Source organism: Cervus elaphus, chromosome 9 (assembly GCF_910594005.1).
Source record: "Cervus elaphus chromosome 9, mCerEla1.1, whole genome shotgun sequence".
In the NCBI taxonomy this organism is placed as follows: Eukaryota; Metazoa; Chordata; class Mammalia; order Artiodactyla; family Cervidae; genus Cervus; species Cervus elaphus.
Window position 1 is genome coordinate 80,879,606 of NC_057823.1, and position 19,147 is coordinate 80,898,752.

The following is a 19,147-nucleotide window of genomic DNA, read 5'->3' on the forward strand; positions in this document are numbered from 1 at the left end:
CATCTTCAATGTACTATTTTTTTTTTTTTTTATTAGTTGGAGGCCAATCACTTCACAACATTTAGTGGGTTTTGTCATACATTGACATGAATCAGCCATGGAGTTACATGTATTCCCCATCCCGATCCCCCCTCCCACCTCCCTCTCCACCCGATCCCTCTGGGTCTTCCCAGTGCACCAGGCCTGAGCACTTGTCTCATGCATCCCACCTGGGCTGGTGATCTGTTTCACTATAGATAATATACATGCTGTTCTTTCGAAACATCCCACCCTCGCCTTCTCCCACAGAGTTCAAAAGCCTGTTCTGTACTTCTCTGTCTCTTTTTCTGTTTTGCATATAGGGTTATCATTACCATCTTTCTAAATTCCATATATATGTGTTAGTATGCTGTAATGTTCTTTATCTTTCTGGCTTACTTCACTCTGTATAATGGGCTCCAGTTTCATCCATCTCATTAGAACTGATTCAAATGAATTCTTTTTAACAGCTGAGTAATATTCCATGGTGTTCAGTGTACTATTAAACCTGTCCATTAAGGTTTCTATTTCAGTTGGACTATACTTTAAAGTTCTAGAATTTGGAGGGAGGGTTTCCCAGTTTCTATTTCTCCATTAAGATTGTAAAAAAATCTGTTTATTCATTTAGCTGATATTTGCTTTTCCATTCTTTGAATGTATTTTTCTTTAGGTGTTTGAATATTTTAGAACAGATATTTCAGTAGTTTAAAGTTTTTTTTGTATTTAATCCAATGTTTTGGCCATCTTATAGTTAATTTCAGTTTTTTCAGTTCAGTTGCTCAATTGTGTCCTGCTCTTTTCGACTCCATGGACTGCAGCACGCCAGGCCTCCCTGTCCATCACCAACTCCCGGAGCTTGCTCAAACTCAAGTCCATCAAGTCAGTGATGCCATCCAACCATCTCATCCTCTTTGGTCCCCTTCTTCTCCCACCTTCAATCTTTCCCAGCATCAAGGTCTTTTCTAGTGAATCAGTTCTTCGCATCAGGGGGCCAGAGTATTGTAGTTTCAGCTTCAGCATCAGTCCTTCCAGTTTTACAGGGGCTCACAGTGTCCTGTCACTGTCTGGTAATTTTTTATTATGTACTGTCATAGATATGCTCAAGAGACTTTAGATTGTTAGCTTTTGCTGAAGAAGGCTTATTTATATTTAAGCTGGCATTTTCATGTCTGTTTACCTTAAGCCTGTGTAGTCTTTATTTTGTATTTTTGTAATAGATGGGTCTGTGGATATCCTAAGGTATTTACAGTCTGGCAGGACTCATTTTCAAAATCTCTTTTGCTTGTAGATTTTGTAAGGGCTCTCTCTTGGCTCATAGTTCAGGTTAATGAGGTTCTATTGTCTATTTGGTTGGTCTAGACTACCAATGTTCAAGCTGGTTTTAGAAAAGGCAGAGGAACCAGAGATCAAATTGCCAACATCTGCTGGATCATCAAAAAAGCAAGAGAGTTCGAGAAAAACATCTATTTCTGCTTTATTGACTATGCCATGGCCTTTGACTGTGTGGATCACAATAAACTGTGGAAAATTCTGAAAGAGATGGGAATACCAGACCACCTGACCTGCCTCTTGAGAAACTCGTATGCAGGACATGAAGTAACAGTTAGAACTGGACATGGAACAACAGACTGGTTCCAAATAGGAAAAGGAGTACATCAAGGCTATATATTGTCACCCTGCTTATTTAACTTATATGAGTTTCTCAGAGTACATCATGAGAAACGCTGGGTTGGATGAAGCACAAGCTGGAATCAAGATTGCAGGGAGAAATATCAATAACCTCAGATACAAAGATGACACCACCCTTATGGCAAAAAGTGAAGAAGAACCAAAGAGCCTCTTGATGAAAGTGAAAGAGGAGAGTGAAAAAATTGGCTTAAGGCTCAACATTCAAAAAACTAAGATCATGGCATCCGGTCCCATCACTTCATGGCAGAGAGATGGGGAAACAGTGGAAACAGTGGCTGACTATTTTTCTGGGTTCCAGAATCACTGCAGATGGTGACTGCAGCCATGAAATTAAAAGACGCTTACTCCTTGGAAGGAAAGTTATGACAACCTAGACAGCATGTTAAAAAGCAGAGACATTACTTTGCCAACAAAGGTCCGTCTAGTCAAGGCTATGGTTTTTCCAGTGGTCATGTATGGATGTGAGAGTTGGACTATAAAGCAAGCTAAGCACCAGAGAATTGATATTTTTGAACTGTGGTGTTGGGGAAGACTAGAGTCCCTTGGGCTGCAAGGAAATCCAGCCAGTCCATCCTAAAGGAGATCAGTCCTGGGTGTTCATTGGAAGGACTGATGTTGAAACTGAAACTCCAGTACTTTGAGCACCTGATGTGAAGAGCTGACTCATTGGAAAAGACCCTGATGTTGGGAAAGATTGAGGGCAGGAGAAGGGGACAACAGAGGATGAGGTGGTTGGATGGCATCACCGACTTGATGGACATGAGTTTGGGTAAACTCTAGGAGTTGATGATGGACAGGGAGGCCTGGCATGCTGTGGTTCATGGGGTAACAGAGTCGGATCCGACTGAATGACTGAACTGAACTGAACTGAGACTACCAATATCTCCTAACATTGTTTGAATTCTAGTATCTCTGTTCTGTTCCCACCTGTATAATAGCTGTTTTCTCTTGGGCCTCATCCAGGGTCACTATTGTGTCCTCAGTTCCAGTCCGCGGACTCAGAGAGACCCTTGAACACAATCTCCAGGTGCTCCCCTTTTTAGTGTCTTGACCACAGACTTCAGTCTTCCCTAAACCCTTATCTTTGACTTCTCAGCCCAGAAGGGCCATTGTAAGTTTAATGGTAACCATGCAGAAGTTGTCCTTAGAGAGCTTGGACAGTTGTGGGCTCACGTATTGAATATTCCTGTAGGAACCATGCTATTGTACTTCCTGTCGTCCAGAGATGTTTTCTGACAGAAAAGAATCATCAGAATGATTTAAAATATGATTTAAAACTTTTGTGGAACATATTTTGATGGCAAAATTTATGGCATAGACATATAAATTTATATTTAGTAAAAGAAATGTGAAACATAACTCTCATTTTTAGATGGCTTAATGGTACAAATAACTCCAGAGACTATGGATGGCTTGCGGCTAGCTTTACGAGAACAAAAAGACTTTAAAATTACATGTGGGAAAGTTGATGCTGTGGACATGAGAGAATATGTGGACATCTGCTGGGTAGATTCTGAAGAAAAAGGAAACAAAGGGTAGGCATTTTTTGTTATCAAAATGTAACTGATTTGATGGAGGAGAAAGGATAAAAACATGCTGTTAACAAAATTAAATATAAATATAGAATTATACCATTAATTTAAATGCATGTACTTTCATTACTAAATGCAGTATTTTTTCCAGAAATGTACCTAACCAGCATCATGTGTATTTCTTTATCTAGGATGCTGTAAATTATTAAAGGGTGGTCAGTTTGGGAGGGGGCCAGTGATACAATGTGCATTGTGTAGCACTATAGGCTTTATGCCAAGTCTGAGAAAGACAAGCTACTTTGTCTCCCATATGGTACCTTGAGACACATACCTATTTTCACCCCAGACTACCTCTTATATACCAGATACGTATTTCTGTGAAATTATTTCACAATTTTTTAATTAATTTTTTTAATTGAGGGATAATTGCTTCATAGAATTTTGTTGTTTTCTGTCAAACCTCAACATGAATCAGCCATAGGTATACATATATCCCCTTCGTTTTCAACTTCCCTCCTCATCCCACTCCTCTAGGTTGATACAGAGCCCCTGTTTGAGTTTCCAGAGCCAAACAGCAAATTCCTGTTGGCTCTCTATTTTACATACGGTAATGTACGTTTCCATGTTACTCTTTCCATACATCTCACCCTCTCCTCCCCTCTCCCCATGTCCACAAGTCTATTCTCTATGTCTGTTTCTCCATTGCTGCCCTTTAAATCAATTCTTCAGTACCATTTTTCTAGATTTTGTATACATGTGTTAGAATACAATATTTATCTTTCTCTTTCTGACATAGTTCAATCTGTATAAAAGGTTCTAAGTTCATCTACCTCATTTGGACTGACTCAAATGAGTTCCTTTTTATGGCTGAGTAATATTCCATTGTGTTTATGTACCACAACTTTTTCATCCATTCACCTGTCGATGGACATCTAGGTTGCTTCCATGGTCTAGCTATTGTAAATAGTGCTGTAATGAACAGTGGGGTACATGTGTCTTTTTCAGTTTTGGTTTCCTCAGGGTATATGCCTAGGAGTGGGATTGCTGGGTCATATGGTGGTTTTATTCCCACAATTATTTTTTGTAAGTAATGGAATCCTTTGGATGTTTATTCTGTATTACGTTGATCCATTGTAAATACAAACAACTGAATTCAATAATATATGTTTACATTAGAGACCTTATAGAATATTAATGCCATTCCCTCTTTTCTTCAGTTACCCATTTTCTTTCTTTTTTTGGAGACTGGCTAAGGGATCTGGAGCAAAAACAGAAGAGGGCTAATGCTGAAGGATTCCAAAATACAGTTTTTGAAATACATAAGATAGCTTTTCTGTTAGGAGACTATTTAAGGTATTTTAAACCTTAGGTCTGAATTGGGCATTTGAAAAAGTAGATATAATTTGCTACACAATTTAAAAAATCTTGGTAAATGAATGTGAACTACAGTTTTAATTATTTTGTCTGTAGTTGAGATGTTTTAACTGCTACTTTAAATTAATAGCTTTCATAATTTTTATCCTTATTCCATTTGTTCAAATCTTATAATTCACTTCATAGAAAGCACTTTGGTTAATAATTCTATTACATTGTTTCTGCAGTGTTATTAGTTCAGTGGATGGAATATCATTACAAGGATTTCCAAGTGAAAAAATAAAACTGGAAGCAGATTTTGAAACTGATGAGAAGATTGTAAAGTGTACTGAGGTATCTTAGAAAATGATCCCTTCTGTTTACACTGTGTTTGGATATATTTTTGTTAACTTGGAGATTTCACAGTACTCAACTTCTGAATGTTTCAGTGCAGCTTATTACACTTTACATTACACCTTGAGACACACATATCTCCACCCCAGACTGCCTTTTATCCACCAGATCTGGATCCCCATAGGATTATTTCAGTTTATTATACGGTGAGACAGCCTGTCAGCTCACAGTTAAGTTTTGGCAGCAGTGCCATCTTTGTTTGTGCAGTAACGTGTTATTTGACCATAGTTTTCATTTTTCTCTTATTTTACAAAAAATAAAATATTTTATAGATATCAGTTTATAATCAGAATTCACATATGGAAGCCATTTTAACTTGTTCCAATTTTTAAAAATATGATTAAAGATAATGTGAAACTATAGCTTCCCAGCCCCTTAGTCTACCTGCATATTCCCCCTCATTCTACCTCTTGGGTCAATCAGTGTTACTAATTTCTTAGGTATTCTTTGTGATTTTAGGTACATACAAGATAAACAGAGACTATAGAGGATACCGAAATTACAGAACATTATTTCTTTGTTTGATCTTAACTTCATTAAGATGTCTTTATAAGATGGGTATCTTGTAGGATGGACTCATTAATACTCTCTTTTTTTTTTTTAATACTCTTTTTTAAACCGAGTTAACAAAGCTTTTGTTGCTACATGTTAACTTTAGGTAAAAACAGCTAAGTCATTCCTGTATCCCCTAACCTTTGGTTTAAGTTTTTACTTATAGATCAGCCCAAATATAGAGAATGTTCTTAACTAGTGAATTTCATGGCACTAACCTTGGAATTTTATTCATAAAGTTGAATTGAAATTAGCAATTACATTTTTAAAGCTACTTTTAGTCTTAATCATGACTTGTTTCCTAACTGAATATATTTCAGGTATTCTACTTTCTAAAGGACCAGGATTTATCTATTTCAGCAGCTCGTTACCAGTTTGCAAAAGAAATCGCCATGGCTTGTAGTGCTGCACTATGCCCTCACTTGAAAACTCTAAAGAGTAATGGGATGAATAAAATTGGCCTCAGAGTTTCCATTGACACTGATATGGTGAGACATGTTTTTCTGATGTATTTCTGAACTGAATATATCTTATATTAAAATAATCGAAAGTTTTTTAACCTTTTACTTTGGGATGACTGGAGAGAACTAGTATTTGTTGAACATTAATATTTGGTATGTACTTCATGTACATCGTCTCCTTTACTGTCCACAGCAGGGGCCCATGAACTTTTTTGTTTTTGGTAAAAGGCCAGACAGTAAATAATTTAGGCATTGTTGGGCTATCTGTTTTCTTTCACAGCTACTTAACTCTGCCATTGCAGTGTGAAAGCAGCTATAGACAGTATATAAACAAACTTAGCTGTGTTCCAGTTAAAGTTTGTTTTCAAAAACGGTGGGCCACATCGACTCACAGGCCATAGCTTACTCATCCCTGCATTACAACATTCCTGCTTGATAAGTAGGTTTTTAAATTATGCTGGTTAGATTCTATATTTATATGATTTAAAATCATGAAAGTCTAATAAAAGTGTTAAAAAGGGGGAAATTTCAGTTTTTTCCTCCTGTGTAGGGAAAAACCTATTTCTTCCCTACTATTTTTTTCCAGTCTGTCTCTTTTAACTAGTCACAGAAAACACTTTTGGTCACCAGATGTGTAGAGGCTTTCCCCCACACCAATAAGCAATTCTCAGACACAAGCAGGGTATCTTAAGAATTCAACTTAATTTTGACTGATCTATGCAGAGAGGGACTTCGCTGGTAAAAGACTTCCCTGGTAAAGGACTTCCTTGGTAAAGAATCTGCCTGCAAAGCAGGAGAATTGGGTTTGATCCCTGGGTTGAGAAGACCCCCCCTGGGGAAGGGGATGGCTACCCACTCCCGTATTCTTGCTTGGGAAATCTGGATCATGGACAGGAGCCTAGTGGGCTGTGGTCCATGGGGTCACAAAGAATCTGACATAACTGTCACTTTTTCACCCAGAGATAGCATCAGAACCTCCAGGTCTTACCAGACTGCCTCCTCCCCTACTTCATATGCCAGTCACAGTCATCACCTGTGCTTTTGACCAACCAGTTATGATCAGAAATTCCAATGACCCCCCTTCCTCCTTGGGTTTAATTAATTTGCTAGAGCGACTCACAGAACTCAGGGAAACATTTGCTTGTGTTTGTAAATTCATTAAAGGATACACAGATGAAGACGTACGTAGGGCAAGGTCTGGTAGGATCCTGAGCAGGAGTTTCCAGGGGTATTATCTCATAAGTGTGTGTATATATATGTATATATATATATAAGGGCCACCTCATTAAACATTTTCAGAGAGCAGCATTCACACAATTCTCTTATTTAATTGATGACCTCTAGAGATACTAACTCCAGGCTACAATGTAAATGGTTTCAATAGAGTTGCTGAGATAATAGCCCTGGAAAGACCTCCTTCCTGCCCTGACTCCTAACACTTTAGTCCACTTCCATACTCTGCTTCATCCTTCCTTCCTAGTCAGGCAGTCAAATGTTATCCATTTCTGTGTATTCTTTGTAATTTACATGTATGTCCTTTTTGTTCTACTCTTTTCACTTTTTTTTAAAAAGCAGTGCTTTAACTTAAATCTTAGGGAGATTTCATATTAATTACACACTCTTTTTAAAAGTTGCATAGTAGTAGTTGACTATATAAATGTACCATAATTTATTTAGTTCTTATGCATGTTTGGTATGTACTGCTTGATATTTAAGGTATCCACAATATTTGCTTTTGCTTAACGTGAGTATATAACATTCCTGGAACTCCCAGGTCCAAGTATGTAGTCAGTAGATATTACCATATTGTCTCAAATAGAGGTTATGACAATTTATACTTCTGCCACAATTTATGATAGTATTCTTTCTCTCACATTCTTGTCAAAGCAGTATATAATCAAATTTTTGAACTTTACCAATTTACTAGGTTAAAAAATGGTACTCCAGTAGTATTTTAATGTACATTTTTAGCTGCTTCCAACATCCAGTATAATAGATTTCACTCCAGGTTTTTCATTAGAACAGTCAATCTTTTTCTCTTTTTTTGGCTGTGTGGTGCAGCATGTGGTATCTTAGTTCCCCAGCCCGGGATACAGCCCATGTCCCCTTGCAGTGGAAGAGTGGAATCTTAACCACTGAACCGCCAGGGAAGTCCCAGAATGGTCAGTCTTAACATGAATAATTTCATATGCTAAAGGTTTGCTTTTTTTAGGCAGGATGTGTTACAGTTCTTATTGGAAAAAAGAACTTATATTTTTATCTATTAAAAGTTCCTTTTTCAAGGAAGCACCTGATAATTATTTAAGTAATTACTGTTAATTTTTTTAGTCATATGTATTAAAATGTAATTTTCACCAGCAAAATTCAATTCAAATATTATTTTACAACAAATTAAAAATATTTTTAAGCAGATCTTTTTAAAAATACCATGGGGTTTTTACTTAAGTCGTACTGATAATTATTCAAAACCTTGGTCCACCGTGTGTTTTACATGTTCATAGAGAAGAGACCTAAAGTAAAGTGCGGGCAATTTTATTTTCCTAATACCTGTGGGAGGGACAATTATAATTTATGTAGTAGATGGGGAAATAAAAGAGAATGTAAAACATTATTTTATGAATGAAAATATGAAGTATTGACATGTTTAAATAGAATGATACTCTTAAATAGTTTATTTTATATTATCTGCTGAACTAAAACAAGATTGCTCGCTTTGTAGGGTTGACTTACCAAGATTTTTTTTTTTCCAGGTTGAATTCCAGGCAGGATCTGAAGGCCGACTTCTTCCTCAGCATTATCTAAATGATCTTGATAGTGCTCTAATCCCTGTGATCCATGGTGGGACCTCCAGCTCTACTAGTTTACCATTAGAAATAGAATTAGTATTTTTTATTATAGAAAATCTTTTTGAGTGAAGGAACTGAGGCGTATCATATATTACAAATTGATTTGTTAAAACTAACTCCAGCACTAAGGCTGAAATGCCACAAACACTAAAAGAAAATATGTTTGATGTTTGAAACTTGTAAACTTTGCTTTTTAGGCAGGAATGATCTTTTAAAATTCATTAGCACAATGTTTAAATCTCAGAAAAACTGAAGAGATCCACAGTTTTTGAAGCTTTACTGGAAAAGACAGATTTCTTTTGTCCTTAAGAAATTTGTAGCATTTACTGTGTTGTTTAAATGCTAAAGCCAAAGTATCTGCACTTTTATGCCAAGAACGATTTTAGTGAAGGCTCCTTTCAGATGTAACCTTATGAGGGAAATACCTGTTTTGTTTATATGCCAGTTAAATTACTGGTTTCTAAAGTCTGTTAAAAATGTATTTCAATGGCACAGACCAGTTTCCAGATCCTAGACATACATGATAATTCTTTGAATAAGGCAGATTAGCTTATTTGTTTAATTGGAGTGGAGACCTACCTCCATGATTAGATAAACAGATTATTTGCATTAAAATCAGAATTTTGCCTTTTTTCTTTCTGAATTATTATTTTATATATATATATGACTTTCTGTTGATTAAATGGGTATTCTTAAAATAATTGTGGGTGCTTCAGGATTTTGTGCTTCTATATTTAAGTATATTGTTTTTATAGCGAGAACATGTGATTTGGTATGTGTTTTATAAATCTTTAATAATTTATAAACAGCTGATATTTTTGTATTGCATTGCTTTATTTTTCCTCCTTTCCTCCCAAAGTATACCACTGTATATACCACTTCTGAGAGTGATTGACGACAGGCCAGATGACCCTTGAAGTAGTCATTATGTAGCAATAAATGAAGCCTGAAACAGGTGTTTTTTTAACTTCTCCTTGAAACCTTAGAAGTTTCTTGGCAAGTCTGCATATTTTCATTGACACCAATGTATTAAATATAAATTTAAATGAACTACTTACTTTTGCATACTTTAAATTCTTTATATGGTAATTATTTTTTATAACAGGATACTAACATAAGTTAAAGTCTATGTATCTGAAACTGTTACAAAACTTTCTTCTTTACTTCAAATAGCAAAAAAATTTTAAAGTTCATTGTGTTTTAAAAAAATCATATTTTAGTTAATCCTGTGATTTAAGTTATATAAAATATAATTATTTTAATGTTTTTTAATTCTTATGTGGAATATATATGTTTTTGTATCAGAAACACTCCTATGTCTCACGAAAAGGAAACTACACTAAATAGCCCTGTTTTAAGAAAAGTTTAAAGAAAAGCTGTTTAAAGAAAAGCTCCCTCCCTGAGGGAGGCCCGCTTTCCCCGCATCCCGTGCACTCTGCTCCCAGGCCCGGGAGAAAAGCGCTTCGGGGTGGTCCTTTCTCAGGGCCCTTGCCCCTGAGCCTGGGGGCCAGCTAGGGGGCCCACACTCCCAGGCCAAGACAGAACCACATGCACACGTCTGCCCTGTTTTAAGAAAAGATCTATGAAGCATCTCAACTAGAAGACAAAGTCAGGGTTGTAATAACTCAGGATCTTAGGTCTCAGGCCAGGAAATACAAAATTTGAATCAGTTTGGTCATATGGTTCCTACTAAATCACATCTGTAGTACTAGCCAAAGACATGGCATGAAGGAAAATATCAGTCTTCTGGAAGTAACTACTTCATAAACAATGTAAAATGTTGCAGATATTAAATAAAATAGCAACATGTAGTAACTTGTGAAATTTGTTGACATCATATAAGATAAAAACAAATGCATATTAAACTCAATTTGTTTTCTTTATATATTTGTTGTTTATTTTACAGTGTAAGTTAACTGTACAGTCTATGAATACTGAATTTACTTTAAAATAACCAGACCAGAAGGTAGAGGGCTCTTCCCATGATGGGATGGCTTTGGCTTTGTTCCCATAAAGTTTATACATTTAATAAAAATTGGAGTTATTGTATCTTTGGAGGCACTAAAGTATTCTTTGTAGATAAATGTTTCTGAATGCATTTGTCATGTTCTTCACTGATACTTAATTTAAAATTTTAATTTTTTTAAAGATGAAGAAATAGAATGGTTCTTTGTACTCAGTCTACAATGATCTATTTTTGGTCTATGCCTTTTAAGAGTACTGGTTTTTCTCTGAATTTTGAAATACGAAGTAAAATTTAGCCCATTTGTTTTTTGCAGCCATCTGGCAGACTTTCTGTGTCTTATATGCTTGCTATACACAGAACACTTTATTAAGCTTCATTGATTGAAAGATGAATAAACTAGTTCTTTCCCTCTTGGAGATGAATATGTAAAGCAGATAGTTAACAAAGAAAAAGTAATTTGCTAAAATAGCAATATGACTTTTGAGTAACTTGTTGGAAAACAATCCAGGAGGATAACTGTACCAAAAATGAGAAGGCATGGGCATTAAACTTGCCTTGGCAAGAGGTGAGCATCTGAAGAGTAGATAATATGTCAAAACATTGAATTTTCCCTCTTAAGGCAATTTAAAGAGTCTTCTGTGTTGTGTGAATATCTTTCCTTATAATTTAATCATAAAAGGAGTAGCCTGACTATGGTGTTTCAACAGCCTAGATTTAAATATTGTTTTATAAGAATACAAGGTTTTTTTTAATAGCAAGCATAACTTTGATAACTTGACTCAAGTTTTAAAAGAAAATATCTTGAAATAAACCAGAAACCTCTGAACAATCCTAGGTTTTAATTTATTCTTTTGTGGTTAAAATAATGGTTCATATATAATATATAAACATTAAAAAATCAGAAATGTTAAAAACTTATCAATATACATTTTCCTGCCGACTTTGTATGCATGTATCTTGTTCTTCTCACTCTCCAATCTCAATAAGAAGTGATCTTTATTATTGTGTATCTTCCCAAGGTTTAGGTACAGTAGAAGCAAATAGGAATATATATTTTTATTTTTTCCCCCTCATTTTTTATACAAAATATAGTGTGCTGTTTACACTGAAGAACACAGTGTCATCTGCTCAGTTACTTTTGATTATGTGGCTTCTACTTAGAAAAGTTATGTGGCTTCTATCTTAAAAAAGTTTCACTGCTTCTCAAACTACTATTTGATTGATAAAAGCAATCTTAATGGCAGAAAGACAAGAAGAATATCCATTATTGGGATTATGACCATATGTTTCAGTAGGAGGACTATTTTTCTCATAACAAATTTTTACAAAAATACTTGCAGGGTTATTTTGTATTTGAGCTATATTTAAAACCTTTATTTTTTTTTCTTACTCAATACTAAGCCTCACCATCTAAATTTATCTGTTACCACTTAATTGACACATTGTTTTTTTGTTTTTTACATCTGATTTTTAGTATGTTTAAATCTTCTCTTTATAGTCTGTGTTTTGGATTTAGCTTAGGTTGGGATGATATACAATATTTAACACCTTTTGGAAAACATCTGCATTCGCATTGAGAAAATTACAGCCATATTTTCATGTTTTTACAAATGAAGAAATATGTCTAATTCAAGTGCTTTATTCTGAACCTCTGAATATAAAGTTGTTTTTTTTCCCCCCTTTTGGTAAAATAAGATACTAGCCAGCCTCCAAAATAGCCCACAATGATCCCTGCCTGTTGGTATTCACACCCTTGTGTAGTCACTTCCCACATTGTACCACTGTTGGTGTTTGTGACTAATAGAATATGGAAGAAGGGATGGGATGTTATTTCCAATATTACATTATAAAAGTTCTATGGCTGCCATCTTTGGTACATTTCTCCCCACCTCTCCCTCCCTGTCTGTCCCTTTCTCTTTCTCCTTCTCTATTGAGTCACTCATTCTTGGGGAAGTCAGCTGCCAGGAAAGTGGAAGGGGATCCTCCAACCCTAGTCAAGACTTCAAATTGCAGCCCCAACCACAGCTTGACTGTACTGTCCCAGAGACCACCCAACTAAGCAGTTCTTAGATTTCTGAATCTCAGATATAAGTATGTTTTTTGTTGTGTTTTTATTTTAATTGGAGGATAATTATTTTACAATGTGATGGTTTTTGCTATACGTCAGTATGAATCAGCCATAGGTATACATGTGTCCTTCCATCCCGAACCCCGCCTCCGCCCTCCCTCCCCACCCTATCCCTCCCTCTAGGTTGTCACAGAGCACTGCGTTTGGGTGCCCTGCTTTATGAGTCAAACTCACACTGGTTATCTGTTTTACATATGGTAAATATATGTTTGAGTATTATTCTCTCAAATCATCCCACCCTTTCCTTCTCCCACTGAGTCCAAAATGTCTGTTGTTTTAAGCTGCTACATTTTCTGTTGGTTAATTACATAAAGCAACTAATACTAGGTAACTGAAACAAAATACTGGTATCTTACAGCAGCTCTAAGTAAAAATTTCTAAAAAAAAAATTGCTCTGACAAAATTAAGCGTAATTCTTATCAACATTTATGGATTGCATGCCACAAGGAGTATGTGCTAAGTACAGAGAATACCATGAGAAAGAGTAGGTTTGGCCATGTAAGAACAAAGATGGGACTGTGGGAAACTCTCTCTCTCCAAATTGCTTGTTAGGATATTTAGAGTATGCTTTTGCTAAAAAACCAAAGCTGATTAAAATACAAAAAGAATCTTAAAACCTCAAAGAGATTTTAAGACAGTATGGAACATCCAGTCAAAAAAAAAGAAGTGAGCATGGTCCCCTAATATGATAGCCTAATGGGGTAAGGGGGACAGATATCAAAGTTCAAGACCCACACAAGATGGTGAATCTAACAGGAATTGTGAATCCGACAGAATAGTCCCCTACAATAGTCCCCTACAGTAGTCTGAGATTCCCTCAGAGGGTTTTGGCCTTTGGATGAAGATGAACCAGAAATATAAATTATGTAAAATTACAGCCAAGTTTAGAATTGCCTACATCTCCCAAAGACTCAAGCATTCAACTTGCTTTAAGGTGGTCCCCCACTGGTGATGCCTCCTTCAGGTGCTAGGAGGAATAGAACTGTAAATTCTCTCCATAGAAAGTAATTGTAGGTCTCAAATTAATTTTCAAATATGGTATCTATTTGCACACAGTAAAAACAAAACACACACACACACAAACTGAAAAGGCATGTGAGGGAACTAGATTCCAGAAGCAGGAATTAGTAGAAACAGGTAAATTTGTATCACCTTAGATATTAAATTTATGCTTTCTGTGTTTAAAGAAATAAACTGTTAAGTACCTGTAGGCAATGGGAAATTAAAAAGTGATGGAACTCATCTGGGAAATACAAATATTGCAAGAATATTTAAAAATTGGGAAGTAGGTTTAATGGCAGAATAGAATATAGCCAATTGGAAGGCTTTATAGACTGGAGTATAAATCAGTAGGTGGCTTATAATCCCAGCCAGTGGTTTGATCTGTTTCGATGTCAACTGTCATGTGCTCTTCTTCAAGAGGGGAGCTGGTCTTTTGTGAATTTTTTGTACATAAATATTTGTTACAGATATTTTAGCAAATGCTTTCTCTTGCTTGTGCATATCTTGGCTGGCATTACAGAAAAATAGTGTAAACATTATTTCCTTACTGGGGAATGAGGGTTTTTTCTTTTTTTTTTTAGTGTGGGTGGGTGGGTGGGTGGGTAGGGTATGGTTTATGTTGAATGTTTAGTTTTTCTTCTGCATAAAACATCATGTTGTGGGATCTTCAGGAAGCTTCATACTGTATGAATAAGAAAATATTTGAAACTTGAAAAAAAAATCAGGAGAAATTAACCAGAATCACAGGTCATACTTCCACAGACACCTCATCTCATTCCACTCCTAGAGGAGGAGTACATATAATCTCACCACCTATACCCAGATCAGGTTAATTAGAACTTATCTTTATATCATTTATTCCTATTTAAATATTTAAATATGTCATCAAAAGCAGCTCCAAACTATCAGGTCAATGCCCATTTTTCACATTCTATCTTCATAAAGCCCTGTACATCATCTTTCTTCAATGTATCATGTACCCTTAACACATGAAACCCTTCCTTTGTGGGAAAAAAATGAAAAGTAATCACACATATTTGCTATAAAATTTTCCAAACATTTGAAAATAGAGAAAATCTTAGTAATATGAAATTCCATGTACTCATTCCTATAACAATCCTCAGATTCAAAAGTTAATCAAGATTTTCCACTTTTGCTTCATTTACCTCTTGATTTCTTTGCTGGAGTATTTTCAAGATAATCAGACATCATTATCTCATGCCACTTACTCCACTTGCTGTGCTGTGCTTAGTCATGTCCAACTCTTTGTGACGCCATGGACTGTAGCCCACTAGGCTCCTCTTGTCCATGGGGATTCTCCAGGTAAGAATACTGGAGTGGGTTGCCATGGCCTCCTCCAGGGTATCTTCCCAACCCAGGGATCAAACCCAGGTCTCCCGCATTGCAGGCAGATTCTTTACATATTCCACTATATAGTTCTAAAAAATGGACAGTTAAGAGTAAGTTTGAGCCAGTTACTATAAAAATCTAAAAAATATTGCCCCAATATGGTGATCAACAGGTCATAAAAACTTTTGTACTAAAAAAAAAAAAAAAAACTTTTGCACTGCAACTGGTATGATCTAGAAAGTGAAAAGACAACCTGCGGGACTTCACTGGTGGTACAGTGGATAAGAATCTGCCTGCCAACGCAGGGGACACAGGTTTGATCCCTGGGTTGAGAAGATTCCTTATGCTGTGGGTAAGCAAGCCTGTGTACCACAACTGCTGAGCTCGAGCTCTAGAGCCCTTGAACTACAACTGAAGCCAGCGCGCCTAGAGCCTATGCCCCACAGTAAGAGAGGCCACTGCAGTGAGAAGGCCTGCACACCACAACTACAATAGCCCCCACTCTTAGCAACTAGAGAAAGCCTGCATGCAGCAAAGACTCAGCACAGCCAAAAATAAATTACTTAAAAAGAAAAAGACAGCCTGTAAAATGGAAGAGAATATTTGTAAATCAAACATTTGTTAAGGAATTTGTAGTCAGACTTTACAAAAAATTTTTACAATTCAACAAAATCTCCACAAATAACCTAATTTTAAAATGTGCAGATAATTTGAATAGACACTTCTCCATAGAAAATATATAAAAAGCCAATAGGCACTTGTAAATAGTTAAGCATTATTAGTCACTAGCAATACACAAAGACCACAATGAGATGTTACTTCATATTCATTTCGATGACTATAATTAAACTTTTTTTAAGTATTGGCGAGGATGTGGAGAAACTGGAACCCTCATACATTGCTGGTGGGAATGTAAAATGTCTTATGTAGCTGCTTGGCAAAACTGGCAATTCCTCAAAAAGATAAACATGAGTTAACATATGAACCAGCAATTCCACTCCTATGTATATACCCAAGAGAAATACATCCACATATACTTCCACACAGAATTTTGTACAAGAGTGTTTATAGCAGTCAAAATTCACTAGTAGTCAAGAAATGGAAACAATGCAATGGTTCATCCATTAATTGATGAATGGACAAATAAATGTGGTATATGCAAACAATGAAAATTTATTTGGCCACAAAAAACAAGAAAGTACTGATACATGCTACCATAGGGATGAACCTTGAAAACCTGCTAAGTGAAAGAAGCCAGTCACAAAATAACAGTATGATCTCATTTAAATGAAATGTCCAGAATGGGCAAATTCATAGAGCCAGAAAGTGGATTAGTGGCTCCCTAAATTTAGGAAGAAAATGGGGAGTGACTGCTTTGGATGATGGAGACGTTCTAAAATTGTGGTGCTGGCTGCACAATGCTATGACTACACTCAATTGTAAATTGTACCCTTTAAATGTGTAACATTTTGTATCATTAGGAAATGCAGATCAAATACAAGCCGATCAATTGTATGTCTCCAGAAAGATTTTTCTTTAAGATAAGTGAAGTCATTGAAATTTAGTGTTTTCTGAAACTCAAGAAATCTTTTGATCTTGAGGAAATCCAGCCTAATTGAAGACACAGTGAGATAATTGCATCTCGTCTGGACTTAACCTATGTCAAAATCTGCAGAGTTGGGCGAGAAGGACTGCCATTTGTCCTTTATGTAACGTGTGCTATTTGTTATCCTAATTTTACAACTGACAGACTGAGTGGAATTAGTTACAGTACTAGAATACGGCAGTAATACGTTGCTAATTCTCATCAGTCTGACCCCACTGGCGCTTTTTCCAATCCCAGCTTGGTTGTGGAAAGGAGTTAGGGAGGGCAAAGAAGGCGCTGGGTGGGAGACTCTGACAGGAGTGTTTCTAAAGAAAACCGTCAGCAAGAAGAGGGGACAGAAAAAATGTGACTTAGCATTTCAGCCTCCTCATGCAGGAATACTCATCTTTATGAAGCTATGATTTCATGTCATTTTTTAGGATGTTATCAAATTAAAAAGAAAAATATATATATCGAACTTTGGAAATTCGTGCCCCACTGCAGCAGCTAGGCGTCTCAACACAGCCGCCGTCCTCCCTGACGAGACGTTCTACAGAACTACTGTGACTACTTTTCAGAAGAGCAAGTCGCGCGACACTTGGACGCGAACAACAGCCGGCAGGACCGCGCACCCGCGAAACTCGAGCTGCAGCCTCTGCGCGTGCGCATTGCTCCTCAGCCTCTTCCGCCTCCGTCTCGCAGGCCACTCCTCTTAGTCTGTCGAGTCGGGTTTTCTCGCCACCGGTGACGGGTCGTCAGAGGTGCCCACCCTCGGCGCCTGCGCAGACTGAGGCTCACTGTCACCATGACAGCGCCCGCCGGGGGCCCTGGTAAGCGGGGCTCCCCCGGCTCCGAGTCTGAGACCGTGCTCCACACTGTTGGCTTGCAGTGAGTGGACATTTTCTCCGGCCCGGTGCCGTAGTTGGGGGCCCTTTTGAGAGTCTCCTCTGGTGGCACTCCTTCCTATTTTGAATCTTCGTGGTTCGCGTTCTCCACGTGTGCCCATAATCAGCTGGCCTAGAGCCTTGGTTCCCAGTGTGGGCGTTAAAAACGCGAAAAGCTTTTGGGGAGTTCGAGAATGGCAAGAATATTGTGCCTTTTTGTAAAGGATTTCTTTTTTTCAAAAGAGCAGTTTTAGGTTCTTAGGAATACTAAGTGGCAGACCTGGAGGTTCTCCATTCAGCCCTACCTGACATACGCATGCGTGTTCAGTCGTGTTGGCCTCTGCGAACCCATGACCTGGGATTTTGCAGGCAAAAATACCGGAGTGGTTTGCCATTTCCTACTCTAGGGACAAATACATAGCTTCCCATTATCAATCTTCCTCTTCAGAGTGGTACTTTTGTTACATCTGTGAGCCTGCCTTGATGTATCACAATCACTCAAAGTCCATCATTTACATTGTTCACTCTTGGTGGTGCAGGATCTGTGAGTTTAGACAAATGTATAATGAATGACATGGTCCATGGTAGAGTATCATACAAAATAGTTTCACTGTCCTAAAAATCCTTTGTGCTTTACCTACTTATCTTCTTCCCCCCAACCACTGAAAATCAGTGATCTTTCTATTGTATCCATAGATTTTTTTTGTCTTTTCCAGAACGTCATGTAGTTGGAATCATAGAGTACATCGGCTTTCCACATTGGCTCTTTTTCACTTAGTAATGTGTGTTTAAGCTTTCCCCATGTCTTTTCATAGCTTGAGAGCGCATTCCTTTTTAGCGAACCGTAATAATCCTGTTGTGTGAGTGAACCACAGTTTATCCATTCATATTCTGAAAGAGATCTTGGTTGCTTCCAAGTTTCGGCAGTTGTAAATAAAACTGCTATAAACCTAAGTGTGCTGTAAATAAAACTGCTAAAAACATAAGTGTGCAGGTTATTGTATGGACATAACTTTTCAACTCCATTGGGTAAATATCAAGGGGTGATTTCTGGATTGTATGATGGGAATATACTTAGCTTTGTAAGAAACCGGCAAGCTTTATTTTAAAGTGGCTATACCATTGTGCATTCCCACACAATGAGTGAAGATTCCTGTTATTCCACATCCTCACCAGCGTTTGATATACTAGTGTTCTGGATTATGGCCATTTTAGTAAGTGTGTAGTTATACCCTATTGTTTTAATTTGTGTTTGATGAAAAGTGATGTGGAGCACCTTTTTATATGGTTGCCATCTGTCTTCCTTGTTAAGGTGTCTGTTAAGGTCTTTGGCCCATTTTTTTTTTTAATGGGGTTGTTTTCTTATT

The 19,147-nt window shown here is 37.0% G+C and overlaps 2 protein-coding genes across 8 annotated transcripts in view; both read left to right on the plus strand.

Moving 5' to 3' along the window:
• ZFYVE16 (zinc finger FYVE-type containing 16) overlaps window positions 1-11,660 on the plus strand; it is a 58,482-nt gene extending 46,822 nt beyond the window's left edge. For all 7 annotated transcript variants that reach the window (XM_043913500.1, XM_043913501.1, XM_043913498.1 and 4 more), the window contains 4 exons: window positions 3,080-3,242; window positions 4,841-4,946; window positions 5,879-6,046; window positions 8,770-11,660. In XM_043913500.1, coding sequence (XP_043769435.1) covers window positions 3,080-3,242; window positions 4,841-4,946; window positions 5,879-6,046; window positions 8,770-8,934 — 602 coding nt within the window. In that variant the 3' untranslated portion in view covers window positions 8,935-11,660. The remainder of the gene's footprint in view (window positions 1-3,079; window positions 3,243-4,840; window positions 4,947-5,878; window positions 6,047-8,769) is intronic.
• Window positions 11,661-17,573: 5,913 nt separating this feature from the next.
• FAM151B (family with sequence similarity 151 member B) overlaps window positions 17,574-19,147 on the plus strand; it is a 30,674-nt gene continuing 29,100 nt past the window's right edge. The window contains exon 1 of the mRNA XM_043913505.1: window positions 17,574-17,726. Coding sequence (XP_043769440.1) covers window positions 17,702-17,726 — 25 coding nt within the window. The 5' untranslated portion in view covers window positions 17,574-17,701. The remainder of the gene's footprint in view (window positions 17,727-19,147) is intronic.